Consider the following 22,475-nt stretch of genomic DNA (forward strand, 5'->3'; position numbering starts at 1 on the left):
CTTAGGGCATTATGTTAAAGAAGCCAGTCACAAAAGGACAAATACTGTATGAGTCCCCTTAAATGAGGTTCCTAGAGTTGTCAAATTCATAGAGACAGACAGTAGAACGGTGACTTCCACGAGCTGGGGAAAGGGGGAAATCAGGAGTTATTGCTAGATGGGTACAGAGTTTCAGTTTTGGAAGATAAAAGTTCTGATGATGAATGGTGGTGATAGTTGTACAATATCAATGTACTTAATGCCATTGAACTGTATACCTAAAAACCAGTAAAATGGTAAATTTTGTTACATATATTTTGCTGCATTTTTTTAAAAAGAATAATGATTTTAGTTGCCAAAAAAAAAAAAAAAGTAATTGAATAGTGTTTATCAATAGTCTTAAGGGAATTCATATTTTCACCTAGAATTCCACTTCTAGAACTTTAGCTAAAGAAATTATTCAAATGAGTGTTGCCTGGGTGCCTCAGTTAAGTGTCTGAATCTTGATTTCGGTTCAGGTCATGATCTCGTGGTTCATGAGTTCAAGCCCTGTGTCGGGGTCTGTGTTGACAGCATGGAGCCTGTTTGGGATTCTCTCTCTCCCTCTCTCTCTCTGCCCCTCCCCTGCTTCCACGCCTTCTTGCGCGCGCGCGCTCTCTCTCTCTCTCTCTCTCTCTCTCTCAAAAATAAACAAATAGGGGCGCCTGGGTGGCTCAGTCGGTTGAGCGACCGACTTCGGCTCAGGTCATGATCTCACAGTTTGTGAGTTCGAGCCCTGCGTCAGGCTCTGTGCTGCCAGCTCAGAGCCTGGGGCCTGCTTCTGATTCCGTGTCTCCCTCTCTCTCTGACCCTCCCCCACTCATGCTCTGTCTCTCTCTGCCTCAGAAATAAATAAACATTAAAAAAAATAATAAAAATTAAAAAAAATAAACAAATAAACATTAAAAAAAAGAAATTATTCAAATGAAGAAAAGAACCTACACACATCAGATGCTCATTCCCAAATTAGAAAAAAACATAAAGGTTCACCAATAAGAGAGGAAAATGGTTAGATAAATTGTGGTACATTCTCTCTCTTGAAAGAAAAAAAGTAGGAATTAGAACAGACTGTGCCCTACTATTACAATGATGGAAAAACATGCCTCGAAGAGCATGCCTGAGAAGAACTCAGAAATGTTAATAACAGCTCTATTTGGAGGGAAGGGGAGGGAAATATGATTACAGCAATGTAAAACGCGAAAATGAAATACACAAAAATTATAGTGGTAGGATTGTGGGTTTCTGGATTTTTTAAAAACTTTCAGCAGCTTAGGGGCATCCGGGTGGCTAGGTTGGTTACAGGTCCAACTCTTGATTTTGGCTCAGGTCATGATCTCATGGTTTGTGGGTTCAAGCCCCGCATCGGGCTCTGTCCTGACAGCATGGAGCCTGCCTGGGGTTCTGTCTCCCTCTCTCTTTCTGTCCCTTTCCCACTTGCTTTCTATCTCTCAAAATAAATAAAAGTAAACTTAAAATTTTTTTTTCAGCAGCTTCAAAAATTATATATATTTTAACTGAATGGGAATTAAACAGTAAACATTTCCTTTATATAATGTTTACATTGTTGAGAAAAATAAAGTGGGGCATCTCAGAGCTTTTACATAGGATTATAGTTGCACTCACTTATTCTCCATTAATATCAAACTGAAAGTAAATTCTGAAAAATTGCTACATACCTGATGTGTGTTGAATGAAGGAGTCTTTCTAGTGGTTCATGTGTAGCACAACTATATAGGAGTGACTTAGGATTAGTGATAAGAACCACAGGCCAGTCGCCAAAGATCAAATCTGCAAAGCTAAAGAGGTCATGATCAAAGGCAAAGATCCGGTACCTAGAGACCAGAAGACAAAAAGTAATTTAGTCACTTCATATTATAAGAGGGCATGAAGGTTATACACAAAACAAATGTAAAAATATAAAACTATACTTTGAGATCATGAATTTGAATGCAAAGTAAATTAACACTGTGTTTCTGTCCTTCTTCCCTTGCTCTGACCACTTTATACTTCATATTAGTCACAAATGGGATCTGAGTGAAGAAATGAATTTAACTGTGCCTTAGAACAATGCCTCGTACATAGCATGCACTCTTTCATTTTTAAATAAATGCTTGTTAAATTAATTCATTTAATTTCTATACTTTAAGACTGTTTTGAACCTAAGACATCATCATAAGCTAATACTTGATACTCTTCATCTCTTCAAAAATGCTAATATTAACACAAACACAACTAGAAACGCTTCAATCGTCTTTTAAACCTTTATTTCTATAATTTCAAGGAAATTTAACTGAAGTTGTTTTGGTTTTCTGAATGCATGGCGAAAGGTATAAATATTCATTAAAGAATAGCCAAAATTTTATATTTTGTACTTTTAAAACTGAGAAGAGAAATGATTAACTATGGCAGAAACAATAGTGCTCACCAAATACTCCACGTGCTCCCCTGCATTTCCCAGTCTCCCTGGTATTAGGTTGGGACCATGTGACTAGTTCTGGTCAATGGGCTGTGAACAGAAGTGACATGTATCACACTTCTGGTCCAAAGTACTTTAAGAGTGGGTCTGAATTCTCCATGCTCTCTTCCCTGCACTGGAACTGAGATATTGAGATAGTGGCATTATAAGACAGATGAAGTCTGAATCCTTGAGTCACCCCACGGAAGAGAAATGCCTTGACTCATACCAGATTTACATAAATGAAAAAATAACATCTGTTGTTATGTAAAGCCACTGATATTGTCTAGATTTATTTGTATCCATAACAAAGCCTAGCCTAATATTACTAACATACTTTTAAAAACTCTTCTATTGTACTAATACAACTTAAATGTTTATAAGGCAGGTATAGGTTAGGTCCTTTAGTAAAACTCCAGATAAAACCCCAGGGTTGGAACACAGGAGAGCAGGTGGGAAGAGAAAGAGAGGAAATGGTTTCATAATATCACTTAACTTGTAACTGTAGCATTTATAAGAAATAAATAAGCTGATCAAGGGTGAGGAAAGCTATCTGGTAAGAGGCAATCCCAGCCCAGCCTACAACCTCACAGTCATGAATAGACAGACCTTAACTCACAGTAATTACAGTTGCCAAATAATTACAGGCTTCAAGCATAGCTCTTAGTTTCTAGTGGAGCCAAGTGAAATGAGTAAGTACCTTCCAAGATGTAAAGCTATCTTTTTATTAACGGAAGTAGTTAAAAATAGAAAAATAACATATTCAGCTCAACAAATATTTATTTAGTGCCTAATATCTTCAGAGAACTGAGTCTGAATAAATTAAACAGCAACTGATAATAATTAAACAATGAGATGATATTCGTCTATATTTAAACTATTATACTTATTCTCAAAATATATAGTCAGTTCTTTTCTATATACATTTAACGATACTATATGCTTTTGATAAACAAGTTATGTTTTCTCAAAGAAAGACTTTTATCTTTATAAAACCAACTATCATGTATCTGAAGAACTTATATCACTAACATCTTATAGTAATAACTAGAAAAGGTAGATATAAAATTCAGGAGGAAAAGTGTTACATTTTCAGTTCTAGTGTTTCTCAAAGTGTGGTCCAAAGAGCTCCTGGTGGGCTTTAAAAAAATTCAGTTTCTTGCAGTTCTAGACCAACACAAATTCTCTACAGATAGGGCCTCAAAATTTTAATTTTTAATAAGCTTCTCCATAATCCTTGAGCACACAAGAGTTTGAGAACTATTTCCTAATGGATGCATCTTAAAAACCCAATGTAACATAGTGATGGCAAGCATAACTGTTACAACAAGGTTTTTGCATATCAACATACATAATATATATATTACTTTAAAAATTTAGAGCTATCAGGGTGTCAGGGTAGCTCAGTGGGTTGGGCATCTGGCTCTTGGTTTTGGCTCGGGGCATGGTCTCAAGGTTCGTGGGTTGCTGAGAGCACAAAGCTTGCTTGGGATTCTGACTCTCTCTCTCTCTCTCTCTCTCTCTCTCTCTCTCTCTCACCCCCTCCCCCATGCATGTGCACTCTCTCCCTCTCCAAATAAATAAATAAGCATTAAAAAAACAAAACAAAAACAAAACTTAGAACTATCACAAGTTTTTCCTTAACTGGGATCACCCATGATAGCAATAAGAAACCTATCATTGCTTTATCAAGACTCACATGTGTAAGGTTTATTTTGTGGGGTAGTTCCCTTACCTTCTGTTATCCTTCCAGTCTCCCACCTCAAGTTCCAAAGTGCCCTGGAGGTGACGAGTGTGCAAAACAGGCATCAGTCCGCCTAGTGTATGGAGGTGCCCACACAAATACGCTGTAGCTGAACTAACCAATGAAAAATAAATGGAATAAATGAGCAGATAACTTGTGATGCCAAACTAATAAAAAGACCTCTTCAGGAAAACAAGATGGGTTGAGTAACATAAAAGAATTACAAATAATTAATTTTGATTTTGGAATCCTGCCTCACCTCATTATTGACCGAATTCCTGGTGATGGAGAAAGGATAGTGGATGTTGTATAGTGTCCGAACCAAATACTGTGATTGCTCCGACTACTTTCCTTAACGAGTAATAGAAGTTCCTCCATCCGTTTCTGAAATGGGAGAAAAACAGAAGGATCTTTAATTAGGGCTCAGGCTGAAATGTATAGATTAAGCATCTCCCTTGGAGTTTTATAAGTATATTATGTCTAGGGCTTAAACCCTACTAATTAATGACCTGTATGGTCCTGTTTTAAACTGTTTTCACATACATTGTAATTCATTTGGTCCTAAAAATACATCTATGCTAGGGTGCCTGGGTGGCCCAGTCAGTTAAGGGTTCAACTCTTGATTTCAGCTCGGGTCATGATCTCACGGTTTGTGAGTTTGAGCCCTGCATGGGCCCCATGCTGACAGCATGAGGCCTGCTTGGGATTCTCTCTCTCCATCTCTCTCTGCCCCTTCCCTGCTCTCATGCACACATGAGTGCACTCTCTCTCTCAAAATAAATAAATAAACATTAAAAAAAAATAACTCTATGCTAAGTAGGGCAGGTGTTATCCCCATTTGATGGATAAGGAAATTGAGAAGAATAATCTTTAAATTACATAAGTTTCTTTCTTTTTTATGATAAATTTCTTTATAGAAATAAAAAAGAACCTCTAATCTTTCAGCCCTGTATACTACATTGCAATTAATAAGGAGAATCTTGAGGGGGCACCTGGGTGGCTTAGTTGGTTGAATGTCTGACTCTTGATTTCGGTTCAGGTCATAACATCACAGTTCGTGGGAAAAAGCCCTGTGTTGGGCTCCATGCTGACAATGAAGAGCATGACTGGGATTCTCTCACTCTCTCTGCTCCTCCCCAGCTTGAGTGCTTGTACTCTCTCTCTCTCTCTCTCTCTGTCTCAAAAATAAAATCAATAAACTTAAAAAAAAAAAAAGAGGATCTTAAAACTAAACTTCTAAAATAAGATGTACATATGTCCACAAAAAGCCTTATACCTAAATGTTCAAAACGGTTCTACTCAGGATAGCCAAAATCTAGAAACCATCAGTATATCCAAACAACAGAGTGCTATGCAGCAACAGGAAAAGAGCTATTCGAACACACAATAGTATGGATGAGTCTCAAAAACATTATACTGAGCAAAAGAAGCTAGACACAAGAGTAATACTGTATGATTTCATTTACATAAAATTCTAGGGGCGCCTGGGTGGCTTAGTTGGTTAAGCATCTGACTTCCGCTCAGGTCATGATCTCATGGTTTGTGGGTTCAGCCTGCATCATGCTCTGTGCTGACAGCTCAGAGCCTGGAGCCTGCTTCAAATTGTGTGTCTCCCTCTCTCTCTGCCCCTCCCCTGCTTGCACTCTGTCTCTCTCTCTCAAAAAAAAAAAAACATTATAAGAAAATTTTTAAGAAGATTAAAAAATAAATTCTAGAACAAACAAATCTAATCTATACTGACAGAAAACCAATCAGTGGTTCCGTAGGATTGGGGTGAAGACTGACTATACAACTTCCTGGGATGATAGAAATGTTCTATCTTGATTGTGGTGACAGTTATACAAGTATATACACTTGTCAAAATTCTTCAAACTCTTTAAATGAGTGCATTTTATTATATGTAAATCATCCCTCATCAAGTCTATATCAAATATAATGTGTACATGTATAAATATAAGTGAATGATCTGTAAAGTGCTTACAGCAATGAATTCCTGGGCTGTACCTTCAGGGTTTCTAATTAATAAGTCTCTGCATTTTATAAGACTCCAACTGATTTTCATGCAGACCTGATGTTTGAATATCTTAAAAAACATTAAGGAGTAGGCTTTGATAATTGCAAGATAACAAAATATACCTTCATTAAATAAAATGCCTACTAGAAAACAATGCATTGCACAATATTCTGTTCACTTGATTTCAAGCTCTTCTGAATCCTCATATCACTCTGAATCTCCTTCAGCACTTAGCAAATTCTGCCCTTATTGTAGTTATTTCTGCACTAGCCTTATGCCCCTCTGCTAGATTAAATATTCTGAGATGAAGGACTTGACCTTATCACTTTTGTATTCTTACATATGAGCACATTTGTCTTGCATGTGGGCATGTGCTCATTAATGAGTAGACATTTGTTGTACTAAGAAATAATGAGAGGGGTGCCTGGATGGCTCAGTCGGTTAAGCGGCCGACTTTGGCTCAGGTCATGATCTTGCGGTCCGTGAGTTCGAGCCCCGCGTCGGGCTCTGTGCTGACAGCTCAGAGCCTGGAGCCTGTTTCGGATTCTGTGTCTCCCTCTCTCTGACCCTCCCCTGTTCATGCTGTGTCTCTCCCTGTCTCAAAAATAAATAAAACGTTAAAAAAAAAAAAAAGAAATAATGAGAGTTTCTCACATGTGATATTCCAGACACTTTTAATCTAGCAACAGTTTTCATCTAACTTACAAAAAAAAATACTTTAAAAGAAACTTATTTACTTCAACAGTTGCCCTTCTCCTATTAAAAAAAAATACAGACCATTAGTTAGAAATGGCAACTATGGGGATTTAGGAATATACCATATAGTTTAAAAGCTGTATGCCCTACACCTTGCAAAGTGCATGTTGCTCTTAGTACATATTTAATAAATGTCTACTGAATTATATAAAATGTGAGGTACTTCTTTGCCAGATTTTGGGGTAGGGATAGCAATGAACAGGATAGCGATGACAGTGCTAAAGTAGCCAGTGATTTCTTCTAGCCATACTTGTAATCACAGTAAATGTTTTTTTCAAGAATTTCTTGATTAGAATTTGTTTACCTAGGATAGTTTTAAGAGAGCCACATGTATCCAAGAAAAAAAACAGGTTAGCTACAAAGGGAAGTGAGATTTTTACTGTACCTCATCTAAAATTCCAAAGAAATTATAGGGTCTCTTGGGCCCTGGATTTTGGGTGGCATCCAAAGAGATGAAAGAATAGTTGCCAAAGGGAGTACTGTGGACATAATGGAAAGAGCCATCCCTACGTACGGCAGAATATTTCCTAAAAAATACAAGACAGGAAAGTTTTAATGCAATCACAAAAAGACAGAATGAGTTTAAATTCCTTCCCTTGTATCACACAATATTTTGCCTCCCTTTGAAAAGAAAATTTCCTGATCAACAGAGAAATACACTAAACTAGATCTGCAATAAACTGATTAAAAGAAATTTTAAAGTTTTTCCCATTGTCTACAAAGATTCAAGCAATCTAATTAATCAATAACCAAACAAAAGGTCATCAAGCAAAGCAGAGAAGTAGGTAGCTATTTTAGGCAGTTAGAAAGAGATCAGTTAGAATCCAGCAAAATGGTATTTACCAATCATTGAAAAATTTAGTAAGAAACTACTAAGTACCTAGGAGAATTCTTGGTGTAATGAGATACAAAAGGTGGTTACATCTTGAAACAGGACTACAGAAGCTTAACTCACAATAAAGCCTTGCAAAGATGAAGTCATCAAGCCAGGAGAAAAATGTTAGTTAGGTCTGGGTCAGTAAATCTTTTTCAGTTCCTAAAAATGTATTGGTAACATACACAGGGCACACATTTAGTAATGAAAGTCCTCACTACCTAAGTATCAACAGTGTTCAGGTGTTCATAAGGTTGGAAAGTAAAGAGCAGGGGGAAAGTACACAGAACAGAAACTCATTAAGATTTGTTGAATGAACATGGAGGAAGGTATAGATTGCATTGGGGACATATTTATATTACTCAAATGCCAAATGTTATAAGAAAATAGGTGTCTTATATGACACTTTACCTAAAAGCACAAATAGAAAATACAAATAGGCTTCTGAAACAATGTGTTATCAGAAAGCTATATTTAAGCCACAACAGTCATCAAATATATCATAAAATAAATATATTGTCATACATATTATAATTAATAGTCAATTAGTTCTATTGCCTCTCTTCTTGGTATTTTTAAATTTTCTATATTGGGGTTTTTTTCCTCATTAAAATTTTTATTTGTATTTTTCCTGCTTAATTTGTTTTCAGAGTTATTCTTTAGGATCTTATCATCTCATATATGTTGTTTCATTTCCTACATTTTTAACATATTACAATCCAACTATCTAAAAATAAACCCCACTACTTGAAAGCAGAGGTTAAAATATATGATACCTATTAACATTTTCTAAATGCTGGATTCTGGCATTCTCTGGGACATTTTTAAAATCAAGATTCAGCTTTAAGATTTTTTTTTTCCTTCAGGTTGATGTATCTGTAGTGTGTATTTCTCTGGCAAAATGCCATTTATTAAAAATTCAGATAAAGTTTGGGGTGCCTGGGTGATTAAGTCAGTTAAGTGTCCGACTTCAGGTCAGGTCATGATCTCATGGTTCGTGGGTGTGAGCCCCACATCAGGCTCTGTGCTGACAGCTCAGAGCCTGGAGGCTGCTTCAGATTCTGTCTCCCTTTCTCTTTGCCCCTCCCCTGCTCATGTTCTGTCTCTGTCTCTCAAAGATAAATAAATGTTAAAAAAAACATTCAGATAAAGTTTAGGTGTTTAGAAACAAAAACATAAAGGTAAGAAACTTTCAAGTGACTAAAATCCTCACTCTCCCGATAACAACCCTAAGTCCTGTTAATTCTTCTTTGAAAATGTTTCTTAGTTCATCTCCATAGCCACCATCAAAGATACAAACAGATAACAGAAAATTTTCATCTCTGACCTTTTCCTTCCTCACATTAACAAAAGAGGACAACTTCATTCTCCAAGTTATGTTGACTCTAATTACATGTTAGTTAACCAATGCTTTTTGACCTACCACCTTCTAGCTGATGTCATAATCATCATATCTATGTACTTTGTTAGATGGGTTTGTCTCCTATCACTTCAGGCCCTTCCATATCATGACGGGACTATTATAGGACTCTCCTGTTTGCTCTACAAAACTCCAATCTCCCTCTTTTTTCCTTATTATCCCTATCTTTTTTCTTTTTTTGCTGTGTGATTGCCCTTTATAAAATATTATTTCATTATGTGACTTGTCTCCTTAGGAATCTGTACTGAATTATGAACCATTACTCAACACATCTAAATTTCTATACTTGTCACTTAAAATCTCCATAAATTGGCCCTAAGCTACCTACCCAATGTCATACCAGTCCTCAAAATGGTCCTTTATTCTGGTGATGCCAGTTTCCCTACTGTCCCTAAAAGCTCATTCTAGCTTTTAAAGCTCTGGGGTTTTACCTAAAATATACCCCCTGGGGAGCCTAAGTGGCTTAGTTGGTTAAGCAACTGACATCGGCTCAGGTCATGATCTCACAGTTTGTGAGTTCAAGCCCTGCATCAGGCTCCGCACTGCCAGGGCAGAGCTTGCTTGGGATTTTCACTCTCTCCTCTCTCTCTGCCCCTCTCCCAGGTGTGCTTTCTCTTTCAAAATAAATAAACTTTTTAAAAAAAAATGTAAAATATATATATATATATATATATATATATATATATATATATATATTACACACACATACGTATACATACATATACATATATATCCCTTAAAATTTCTTACTTCCCCAAATGCTACCTATCTTTTAAGACTGAATGCACTTTTTACTTCTTTTATAATGTCTTCTCTAACTTGCAACTAGTAGATACATAAGTTCTGGAGATCCAATGCACAGCATAGTAATTATAACCCACAATACTGTATTATAAATTTGGAAGTTACTAAGAGACTTGGGGCGCCTGGGTGGCTTGGTCGGTTAAGTAGCCAACTCTTGATTTTGGCTCAGATCATGATCTCACAGGTTCGTGGGATCAAGCCCCACGTCAGGCTCTGTGCTGACAATGTAGAGCCTGCTTGGGATTCTCTCTCCCCTTCTCTCTCTGCCTCTCTGTCAAAATAAATACATAAACTTAAAAAAAAAAAAAAGTCAATAAGAGACTAGATCTTAATTATTCTTATCACAAAAAAGAAATGATAATTATGTGTTGGTAATCAAATTATTAGCTAACTCTAAGGTAGTCATCATTCCACCACATGTAAACGTATCACATAAACATGCTGTACATCTGAAACTTACACAGTGTTATATGTCAATTAAATCTCGATAATAAAATAAAATGAAGTCTCCTCTATGTCTGCCCTATGCTGACTTCTGCCCTTTCAGATTTCTCATAGTGATTATCATGTGTACCAAATAATCTAGCATTTCATCAGTCATCCCTTCATTGTTCTTTTCTAATTGTTTCCTAAACAATTCTTATCTTCCTTAACTGGACTTCCTTGAAGGTAGAGGCTACATTTTTTAATATTAGCTCTTGTATCTTTCACATTACCCAACTAATGATGGGCTCTCAATAAATTCTCACTACTTGAGTGATTGACATTGTAAGACAAAACTATCAAATACCCTGGAACTGAAAGTGAAATTACAACTAAAAGAAGCCCAACACATTGAAACTAGAGAACTGGTCTCTAACTTAAACAGCCTTTCACATTCACAGTCTTTTTCACATTCACAGCAGATAAAGAAAATTCTAATATTTCTATGGCATACTGGGACAAAAGGACAGAGCAGCCAGGGTGACCAACGATGCTCCTAGAGGCTGAGAGAATCAGTTTCTCAGTATTCCTAAAATCCACAGTACTCTAGTGACAAACTCTAACCTAAATGACTTCTGATGTATAGCATGGTGACTAGAGTCAAAAACACTCTTGTATATTTGAAAGTTGGTGAGAGTAGATTTTTAAAGTTTTTATCACAAGAAAAAAAAGTGTTTTAACTATGCGTAGTGATGGGTGTTAACTAGACTTATCGTGGTTACTATTTCACAATATACACAAACATCAAAATTTCATGTTGTACACCTGAAATGAATATAATGTTATATGTAAGTCATACCTAAGTAAAAAATAACTAAAATAAAAAAAAAATGACTTCTCCTATGGATCAATGGCAAAAAAAGTTTCTGGGAAATAGTGAAAGTATTTATTAGGCAATAAAAAAGCATTAAAGTATATGAAATAAAAGGAATTAAAGAAAGAAAAAGGCTTGGGAGAAAAAAAAAGAATTTAATCTGTCACTGAATACACAAAAATTCTATATTACCAGAGGGTCTTTAGATAAAATTTTGTCACTTAAAAAATGTTTTTACCCATTCATTGACTTGACTGCACCCTCCTTGTACTACCTCATGGTCTTCTGTTCATTACAGTACCTGTAATAATTCTCGGCACTCTCCAGACTTGCAATGTTGAATACATCTAATTAAAAAGAAAACAACAAACATCATCTATATTAAAAAGGATGATACAAATATGTTAATGACTAAAGCAAAATGGCAATACTTTCAATAACCCTTTAAATGCTAGAATGCCAATAAATTAGCTTGATAATTCTTAAATCTTGATAAAAGAATTCATACTATCTGGAAACTTAAGAGACCTACTATACTAGAGAATAATAAATACTTTGATACTACGTACTATACAGTATAAATCAATTTCAAGTTGTAAGATTGGACTGTTGTTGCTGCTGTTTTAATCCTGTGAAACATGCCTGATACAAAGATCCATACCAAGTGTTTCTGAACAGCAGATCACTTTGATAACAGGGCCAAAGTCCCTCTCTTCTTAAATCTCAAAACGATTCAGTAAGAAAAGAGTTATATAATGGTAACGGGTAAGGTGGTCCTAGAACACTTATCTGGAAATAATGATGATTTCATAGAGCTTGACTGCCTGGTTGCAATAACTAAAATTATTTACCTCAGCTTGGAATTCCAAGAATCTACTACATTTCTAATAACTTCAGAGAATAAGTTGTTAAGTCCAATTTAGGACAAAAGAAATATTATTGTGTATGTAATCCCCTTACTAAAAGAACTACACTGTTATAGTTAATCTTAATAAAAAATAGTTTCCTCCTATCTTAACACAGTATATAAACATGTATAAAAACACATGCCATAAGCATTTGTGCCTATACAAGTCAAATTAGATTATCATGAACTCCAAAGGACAAGTTCTGTTCACAAGATCTAATCACAAGAGTCTGATATTTATTACTTGAAATAAAGTAGCTTGGCCTGAAAAAATTTTTTAAATATGTACAGGCATGCTTTTTATTGCAAAAGAATTTGATCTCTACCACTAATTAGGATTAGGAAAAAAGGGAAATGTAAATACAGATCTTCCTCAATTTACAGACAAATCCACTATAAGTTGCAAATATTTAAGTAGCCACCTGGGTGGCTCGGTTGGTTAAGCATCTGACTTTGGCTCACATCATGATCTCACGGTTTGTGGGTTCGAGCTCCATGTGGGGCTCTGTGATGACAGCTCAGAGCCTGGAGCCTGCTTCAGATTCTGTGTTTCCCTCTCTCTCCGCCCCTCCCCTGCTCGTGCTCTGTCTCTCTCTCTCTCAAAAATAACTTTAAAAAAACATAAAAAAAGAAAAAAGAAAAAATGCATTTAACACACCTAAACTACTGAACAAGAGATTATCCTCACCTACTTTAAACATGCTCAGAATGTTTAAAGGCATTTTATAGGCATTATATAGGCATTATAGGCATTATAATGTTTATAGGCATTAGCCTATAGTTTGGCAAAATCATCTAACACAAAGTCTGATTTATAATAAAGTGTTGAATAGCTCATGTAACTTATTGAATACTATACTTAGAGTGAAAAATGGAATAGTTGCATGGGCACAGAATGGTTATAAGGTTATTGGCTGTTTAACCTGGTGATCATGTTCAGCATTACCAGAGTATCATACCGCATATCACTAGCCCAGGAAAAGATAAATATTCAAAATTTGAAGTATAGTTTCTATTGAATGTATATCACTTTCACACCACTGTAAAGTCTGAAAATTGTAGGTCTAACCATTTTAAGTTGAACCATGGTTAGTTGGGGCCAAACTTATGGGGTATACCAGAGAAAGTTGCAAACCAGATATCCCAACATCAATTAATGATTCCTAGCTGTTTTGTAAGAACTATTTATAAAGAGGGCATTTTCTGATCAAACCAATAGCTGTGCATTTCACCAGATAGAATTATCTGTTTCAAATGATAGCTTTAAAAATATATATATAATTAGGTACACAATAGCAATTAATAATCAAATGAAGCAAAGTACTTAACCATAAGGAAGACAACCTTTATAAAACAAACCTACCATTAGAACACTTTGCAGAAGAGTTCATTTCCCTACTAACACTATAATAACAATCTAAAAAATGGGAAGGGATTATCTATTTCTCTCCTCATGCATATGGAGATTTATTTGCCATTTAATTTTTTAATGTATACACAGTAAAATTCATTTACTGTGATGTACAGTTCTTTGGGTTTTGACAAATGCATAGGTGTATCTACCGCCACAATGGAGAACAGTTCCATCACCTCCCAAAATTCTCTCATGATGCCTCTTTGTAGTCAGCCTCTGTCCTAACCCCAACCCTTGGCAACCATAATCTGTTCTCCACAGTTTTGCTTTTTCTTGAATGTCATATAAATGAAATCACACAGTACGTAGACTTATGGGTGGTAGTTTCCTTCAATCAGCAAAATGTATTTGACTGATTCATTCATTCATGCATTCATTCATTTATTTAAAGTACCCTCCATGCCCAATGTGGCTTGGAGGCTACTTCAATATGCCCAATGAGATCAAACTCACTACCCTGAGATCACAAGTCAAATGCTTTACAACTGAACCAGCCAGGTGCCCAAAATGTATGTATTTTTTAAACAACTTCCTGCATAGGAGGAAGCTAGAAGCTTTTCTTCATGTAAAGAAAGGGCCATACCAACTTTCCCCTCATAGGTTAAAAGTGACATGTGATGTTTTAAATCACATAATATAGTTGTATTTCAGAGTTGTGGCCTTCAGTCTATCTAAACCTATGTTACAACATTCCCATTTTATACTTTTATAATCTAAATTGGAGAATGTAGGCCCTTGAAGGGGGAAAAAAACTAGTTTTGATTTTATGTGGGTCTTGACTCTTACCATGATTTCCTTTGATATCAAGCCACTTGGTTTTTTCCAAGACCCTTGTCTTCTTCAGAATACCATGGTAAGTTTGCCATTCTACCTCATGCTGCCTGGATCCAAACTGTTCCTTTGTTTTGGCATCAGTGAGATCTCCTGTAGATTTATATATAAGACTTGAATCACAATGTAAAATAAGCCCCAGGGGGTTAAAAATTGTTTTTAAGTGCACACTAAAGGAACAAAGACACTTAAAGTACTCAACATGTATAAACATAACAACTTATGAGTCCATCTATGTCCACAGCAAGCCATTTAAAATAAGATTTTCTCAGCAAGGACTTTGTTTCTTTTGGGTTAGCAAGTGCCTGTTTAACCTCCTGTGATATTAGAAATGGGTTCTGAAAAAAAATTATCTTTAAAGAGAGCAATACAAAATGCATCATGAAACTCTGATAAAAATGAAAACTATAAGAAATTCCAACACTCTGGGCAGAAGCCTGATATCTATGACAACCATATTTCCACACCGCAAATCAGGGTATGTAATCTGACCAAGTGTTATTTTCACAGCAAGAAGCAATCTGGAAGATGTGGTTTGGACAATGAAACACCAACATTTCTAGAAAACTAAGTGTACAGTTGAAATTGAGGTTTTCCATAAAATGAGGACTGATACTCTATCATGTCAGCAGAGGTGTTTCAGTAAGGTGGGTGGGATATGAATCCCCCAGTAGACAAGACAGATGCTTTTTTAGCTTGTCCTCCAACACATTTTGGGAGCAGTTAGTCCGGAGAACTCAAGCCACAGAAGTACCAAGAGATGAAGAAAAGTGTCCTGAGTCACTTTAAGCCTCAAACAATTGACAACATAAGGTTGACTAACGTTGTAAAACAAACAAACAAACTGTAAATGTTAGTTAAAAAAAAAAAAAAAAGATAACTTCTGATTTGTGGTTAAAGGACTTTCCCTAATCCTCTCTCAAATCCAGAACTACAACGACAACGACAAACAGGTACAGATATAAGATATAGTAAACGGCATACTAACGGGTATCACGAGCCTTGCTTCTGCTTTGAGGGAACCTTGCTACTGCAAAGTTACTTGGATCTTGACTCAGTTACCCACGGCAAAGGTAACTGCAATGTCCCATCTCCTCTACAGAAGGACTCACTGGGGGCTGGGGCTATAGTGTTCCCAATGTCCCCGAAGTGAAAAGCTGCAGCCCAGGCTAGCATTCTACCATTCTGATCACAGAACAACACGACCACACGGCAACCCTCCCTACCTGTTGCCAGGACGAGAGCTGGTTGAATGATGCCAATAGTTTCTGAACAGAACTTCTCTAAGTCTACAGCTCTGCCTGGATCGCGAAACCTGCTCAGGTGAATGTCGGATATCTGCCGAAAGCAGGTATTAAACAGAGATACCTGAGTCAGGAAGAGGAAGCACAGACAGCAGGCGACCCGGCAGCTCTCTAAAGGCGGACGGAAAAGGCAAGGATGCAATGCAATAACGAACCCTCCCAAGGAAGGACAGAGTCCCCAGCCAGAAGTTTGGGGCCGCGGCAGTGACGCCCCCGCGGAAACTGCCCGCGTCTCACCCCGTCGGGCAGGCTCTGCACCCACCCCCCGCCGTGCTCCCGCTGCGTCACCTGCAGACCCCAGAAGATGTTGCTGGCTCCGGGGCCCGGAGCGGGGTGCGGGCTCCGGGGGGCGCGGGGCTGGGGCAGCGGTGAGGGCTGACCAGCCAGGCCATAGTGCTCCAAGAGCACTGCCGCCAGTGCCGCTGCCGCCAGCCCCGTGACCACCTTCATGGCCAGCATTGCGGCCATTCCGCCCGCTCCTGCGCTGCCCTCCCGGTCCCGCGTTCCCCCGGTGCGGCGCCCCCGCGAGCTGCTCTGGCCGCACTTCCGGACTCTATGGTCGCGCGGGGCCTAAGGCTCAGCTTGTCTGCCGCGGCTGCACCTGCGCCTCGCAGCGCAAATGCAGCTCGCCAGCCGCCCGCGTCTCGGGGCAGGGTTTGCAAACCGAATGCGGGGGAAGAAAAGGAAACTGAGACCTCCAGCACCAATCAGGGTTGCCGAGGAGTGGCAGGGAAAGGTCCCTGGTCCGGGAGGCGGAAACTAGAGTCCGGGCTCCGCCTTAGTCAATCATTCCTGACCCCAGTGGGTCAGTTTCCTTACCTGTAAAACGGAGTTAATAATGCCTCCCGTGCGTACTTCACAGGTTTGTGAGAATCAAAGTATGTATGAGGACGCCTTTTAAATTACTGTACAAATGTGACAGATGGCTTTCTTTCGGCCCTTACGATTATTAACAACGTGCTTCCATAGGTTTTCAATACATGTATTAAGTATGTTTTGTGATGTTATTTTTACCTAAATCTGATTTCATATGCACTTCGCTATATCATATCCCGTTAGTGTTATACCTCTCATTTGATAAATTGTAAGTACTCCCTATGGGCAGGCACAGGAGAAGAATTAGATTTGGGTCCTGCCCTTGATTTATCTAACCATTCTGTTATTGTTGAACTTTTGGATTGTTATGTTAGGAATGTTCTGAACAAACATTTTTGAATAAACATATCGCTGTTCTGAATAAACATTTTTATACAAATAGCATCTTTTTTAACCCCTCTTTGAGTTATTTTTGGGGGGATATGTTGCCAATATTGGAGTTATGCCAATTTCAATTTATTACATACTTTCCTGTGTACCTTTGGAAAGCAAGACATTGTTATAAGCAGAAAATATAAAGAAACGTAAATGGCTAAAAAACCATGGTTCTTTATCTTAGAAACTTATGTAGGAGACAAAAATACACAAATAAGTTTAATATAAGACCAATATGCCATTTGGCACAAGAGACAGCCAGATATAAAAAGCTAGAGAAGGTTAAAACCAGTACAGATCACATCTTTGGAATCAGGAGGAGTTTAATTAAGGAAGTGGTATATAGAGGATGGATAGTATTTGAGTGGCAGAGATTGGGGGTGGGATGAGGAGAAGCACTTTCCACCAGGACCTAACATGAACCAAAGCATTAAGGTGAGAAAATGCAGGACAGCTTGAGGAGACAGTGAGTACTTCAGTCTGGGCTTGGGTATGCATAGAGGAATGGTAGTAATTGGACCAGACCTTTAGTTTGAGCCACATTTTAGAAGGCCTGTATAAATGTTGAGAGTGAAGATAGATCTGACAACAGCTTAGGGAACCGACTGGATAGAGGAGAGCTATGGCAGACAATCCTGTTAGAAGAATATTGGAATAATCTAGTGCTATGATCTGAATGTGTCCTCACAAAGTTTTTATGTTGAAATCTTAATACTCAATGTGATGGTATTTAGAGATAGGATCTGCCCTTGTGAACAGAATTAGTGCCCTTATAAAAGAGACTCTAGAGAGATCCCTCCCCCCTTCCACCATGTGAGGAGACAGTGAGAAGTCAGCAATCTACAACGTGGAAGAGAGCTTTACCAGAATCCAACCATGCTGGCACCTGATCTTAGACATCTAGCCTCCAGAACTGTGAGAAATAAACTTCTGTTTGCAACCCACCATTCTGTGATATTTTGTTTCGGCAGCCCAAATAGACCAAGATTGCAGGTACTGCATAATTATAAAGTCCTGAAGAAGGAAGATGGGAGAGTGACACTGAGATTAGAAAGGAAGCCTGGATGGCTCAGTCAGTTAAGCGTCAGCCTTCTCAGCCTTTGGCTCAGGTCATGATTTCATGGTTCATTAGGTAGAGGCCCGTATCAGACTTTGGGCTCACAGCTTAGAGCCTGGAGCCTGCTTCAGATTGTGTGTCTCCCTCTCTCTCGGCTCCTGTCAAACTTTCCCTCTGTCTCTCTCAAAAATAAATAAACATTTTAAAAGAAGGATCAGATGTAAAATAATTGTAAAGACAGAAGCTACAGAATTTGACAGGTGATTGGATATTTGAGGAGAGAAAAAGAGATAGTTAAAACTTAGTGCCCAAAATTTGGAACCCAAGTGACAAAAGAACTAGGGCTATGGTGTATATATGGACAGCACTGCCCATATGAATAAAGTTTTAGTTTTGTCTAATACTGCACTAGAAAAAAAAAATCTGTATGGATATCTTTAAACCAAATTTGGAGGATATGGTTGAGATGATCTGATTTAAAACAAAGGCAATGTGGCATATAATATGGATTTGAAGAGACCTTGGAGGAACCTTAAAAATATGAGAATCAGGGGTGCCTGGGTGGCTCAGCAGGTTAAGCGTCCGACTTCGGCTCAGGTCATGATATCACAGTTTGTGAGTTCAAGCCCCGCGTCAGCTCTGTGCTGACAGCTCAGAGCCTGGAGCCAGCTTCAGATTCTGTGTGTGTGTCTCTCTCTCTGCCCCTCCCCTGCTGATGCTCTCTCTCTCTCTGTCTCAAAATAAATAAAGATTAATTTTTTTTAATATATGAGAATCATTTTCTAGAAATAGAATACAACAAGAAGCTATGTGATAGATGATAGGAACAGACCTGCTGTTAAGACATTTTGGACTGAGAAACTTGGTTTGAAGTCACAAAGGTCAGCGGTCTGGATTGCAGACACTGAATTGTCACCAAGCTGCTTCACTCACAGTGTTCAAAGTGAGTAGAAACAGGAATTATTAATTTAATGATGGTTAATGATTGTCCAAGGAAATACTGGTTTGACAGCTAATCACTACACATCATCATAAAAGGTGATTCTCAGTTCCTGTCAGTCAAAGGAGAAAGGTAGACTTCTTGTTATCTCATAAACAGAGCAAGTAGCATTTCACCATGAAAGCAAACTTTCCTAGAACTACAGTCAAGGGGGAATGTATCACTTGGGCATTTCACAAACAATGTATATTGTCATCAATAGTCATAAATTGAACTATGTGATTCTCATAAACATAAGTTGTTGAAATTACCTTCAGATCACTACCCAAACTGAAACTCATTTCAGTACCCATTAAATATTAACTCTTCATCCTCCCTCCCCCACCCCTTAATATAATGTTTTGATACATGTTATAGCATGTGTCAGAATTTCCTTCCTTTTTAAAGCTGAATAATATTTCACTGTATGAAAATACCACATTTTCTTTATTCATTCATCTGTCGATGGTCATGTCGATTATTTCCATCTTTTGGCTATTGTGGACGCTGCTCCTATAATCATTAGCAGGTACCAGACAGTTTTTCAGCTTTTTAGGGAACACTACATTCACTCTTTAGAAAAACGAATTTGAGGATAATTTTATCTAGGTAGTTAAGGCTCTGCATAAGGAACCTGAAACTCCTGCAAAAGTAAGAAATCACAGATCAAGGAAATTCTCACACATGCTACAACATGGATGAGCCTTGAGAACATTATGCCAGTAAAATAAGCCAGTCACAAAGGACACATACTGTATGATTCCACCTACGTAAGGTACTGAGAGTAGTCAAATTCACAGACACAGAAAGTAGGATGGTGGCTGCCAAGGACTGGAAAGAGGGGGAAATGAGGAGTTAAAGTTTAATAGGTACAGATTTTCAGTTTTGCAAGATGAAAATGTTCTGGAGATGGATGGTGGTGATGGTTGCATAACAACATGAATGCACTTAATGCCACCACACAGCTAAAATATACACAATGTGCATTTAAAAATGACTAAATTGGTAAACTTTATGTTACATGTCTTTTACCACAATTTAAAAAATATAAATAAATACTAAGTTAAAAAATAAATGTGGGAAGCTTGATCTTAGGTTACTATTAAAATGATCACCACTTATAAGTCATTTTATGGTTGGGTAAAAGAAACAATGACCCTACAGCCACTTTGGAATGAGGCAATCACGGCAGGTTTGGATGACCTTAAATCTATGCTTCACATGTGTTTAAATGTATAACATGGATGGAGAAACAGTCATAAGATTGTCAGCTTTCAGATTCCTGGGATACAAGTGCTACTCTGCCATCCCTGCAATGAGGCATGAATCCATAAGCCTTAAAAAAAAAATGCTCAGGGTATGGGTGGCTCAGTTGGTTAAGTGTCTGACTTTTGATTTTAGCTCAGGTTTTTTTTTTTTTAAGTTTATTGATTTCATGTAGTGGTATTTAGAGATGGGCTAATTAGAGATGTCTCTCTATTTAGAGAGACAGAGAACACGAGTGGGGGAGGGGCAGAGAGAGAGAATCCCAAGCAGTCTCTGCACCATCAGCACAGAGCCAGACTTGGGGCTTAAACCCATGAAACTAAGAGACCATGACCTGGGCTGAAATCAAGAGTTAGACACTTAACCAACTGAACCACACAGGTGCTCCAAGTTTATGTATTTTAAATGTATTATAAAATATTCTTCCTTTGACCTTTTTTCAACCATCTAAAAATGTTAAAAGTATTCTTAGCTTGAAGGCTGTATAAAAATAGACAGCAGGTGGATTTGGGGCCATATTCTGCTAACTCCTAGTACAGCTATTCTTTGCTTGCACAACTCATTTTCCTGCACTGATAAATTATCTTGATTTTTCTATGTGTTTGGTCTTCCACATTCTTATCACTAATTCAACCTTAAAGTCTTCAGCAGTTGTCTAAACCCCTACTTGCCACTTTTAAACTCTTGAAATATTGTGTCATTTTTTTTTTTTTTCAGAGTCAGCTGCTCCCAGAGCTTTCTGACTTCTAAGCCACCCTGGTTGATCACCATGTCTGGTGCACAGCTTAACAGCTGTATCTGGTATCTGCTTTCACTCTGTGCCTAGAAATGGATTATTTTTGCTGTTATCTACTGCATTTCATGTATTGTTCATACTCATCTCATCTACCCTTTAATGCATGCAACCTTTGCCTAAACTTTTCTCTAAAGTGCCTAACACAGTGCCTAGAAAGACAATGCTTAAATATATATATTTATTTTTTACCATCATTTATTATTTATTTTAAAATAATTTTAAAAGAAGAAGATGCCCGGATAGAATATACAGATGGTTAGTAGGTTGTATTGACAAGTGCTCAAACCATGATGGGTCCAGCTTAGGTCCTTTTTCCAGAATTTACTCAGATGCTAGACAAATAAATTTGTTCTTGTCTATTTAATCTGTTCAGCAAAGCACTTGAACCCCAGTATTGTTGCAGTCTGCTGCAAACTGAGGCATACAACTCCTTCCACAGACTTGGTGGAAGGATCCACTTTGACTCTCCCCAAACCAGATTTTATTCTCCTGGTAGGTTGAACCATTTTCTGCATGTCTAAACGAAGTTCCTTCCATTGAGTATTCAGTCTCATTCCTTCTCAGTCATGTGCACATTTCCATATCCTGGCTCCTCTGTGAACAGTATGCTCCCTGGAGTTGTATGGATCTTGACCCATATCCTGATTCTCTCTTCCTATTTGTACTACCTTTGACAAATTCTTTATCTGTATATTCCTCTTTTCCCAGACTTTCCTCCCTTCTACCAGGGCTAAAATGCTGTTGTGGTTGATCACCTGAACAGACAAGATCCTCTGACCAGCAGAGCCCTTAAATGAAACCTTTGGATCCAAGGCTGAGGGTGAACCCAAGATCCATGCCTATTTATGACCCCTAACCTAGGTCCAACTCAATTTGAACCAGCAATCTGAGTTTTACCCCAGAAATGACTCCCCAGGCATGGACATCCTTCTTTCTAAAATGAAGCTAACTGCTGTAAACTTAGGTCTTCAAGCCAATCCCAAAAATGAAATCTCTGAACCCAGGACCAATTTTTCTAAAACTGATGCTCAAGCCTCCAGTCTTGACTACTTTATCACATTCTCAGGCCCATTCCACTTCTAAAATAGGGCTGATCTCCCCACAACTGCAGGAATGACCTTAGTCCAAGACTGATAACTTCTGTCTTAATGAAGACTATCCCCTCTCCATCCTGGTTTTGACCCTAAAAACCCTAATGATCCCTGCTCCTCAGCTCAATGTGGGAGCCTCTTTTTTCAAGTATAATCTGCCCCCTACATGGGGTTGTCATGGTCCACAGACTTCCTGA

The 22,475-nt window shown here is 37.9% G+C and overlaps 1 protein-coding gene across 3 annotated transcripts in view; it reads right to left on the reverse strand.

Moving 5' to 3' along the window:
* TMEM62 (transmembrane protein 62) overlaps positions 1-16,544 on the reverse strand; it is a 32,780-nt gene extending 16,236 nt beyond the window's left edge. The window contains exons 1-8 of one of the 3 annotated variants that reach the window (XM_019442392.2): positions 16,127-16,544; positions 15,761-15,872; positions 14,490-14,627; positions 11,684-11,729; positions 7,373-7,514; positions 4,477-4,601; positions 4,209-4,331; positions 1,695-1,850 (exon numbers count right to left, since the gene is read on the reverse strand). In XM_019442392.2, coding sequence (XP_019297937.1) covers positions 1,695-1,850; positions 4,209-4,331; positions 4,477-4,601; positions 7,373-7,514; positions 11,684-11,729; positions 14,490-14,627; positions 15,761-15,872; positions 16,127-16,306 — 1,022 coding nt within the window. In that variant the 5' untranslated portion in view covers positions 16,307-16,544. Of the gene's footprint in view, positions 1-1,694; positions 1,851-4,208; positions 4,332-4,476; positions 4,602-7,372; positions 7,515-11,620; positions 11,730-14,489; positions 14,628-15,760; positions 15,873-16,126 lie in introns of those variants that run through there. The other 2 variants (XM_019442397.2, XM_019442394.2) reach the window with 2 other exon arrangements.
* Between the last annotated feature and the right edge of the window lie 5,931 nt (positions 16,545-22,475).

The sequence above is a fragment of the Panthera pardus genome, unplaced genomic scaffold (assembly GCF_024362965.1).
Source record: "Panthera pardus isolate Hobbes unplaced genomic scaffold, ASM2436296v1 HiC_scaffold_24, whole genome shotgun sequence".
NCBI lineage: Eukaryota > Metazoa > Chordata > Mammalia > Carnivora > Felidae > Panthera > Panthera pardus.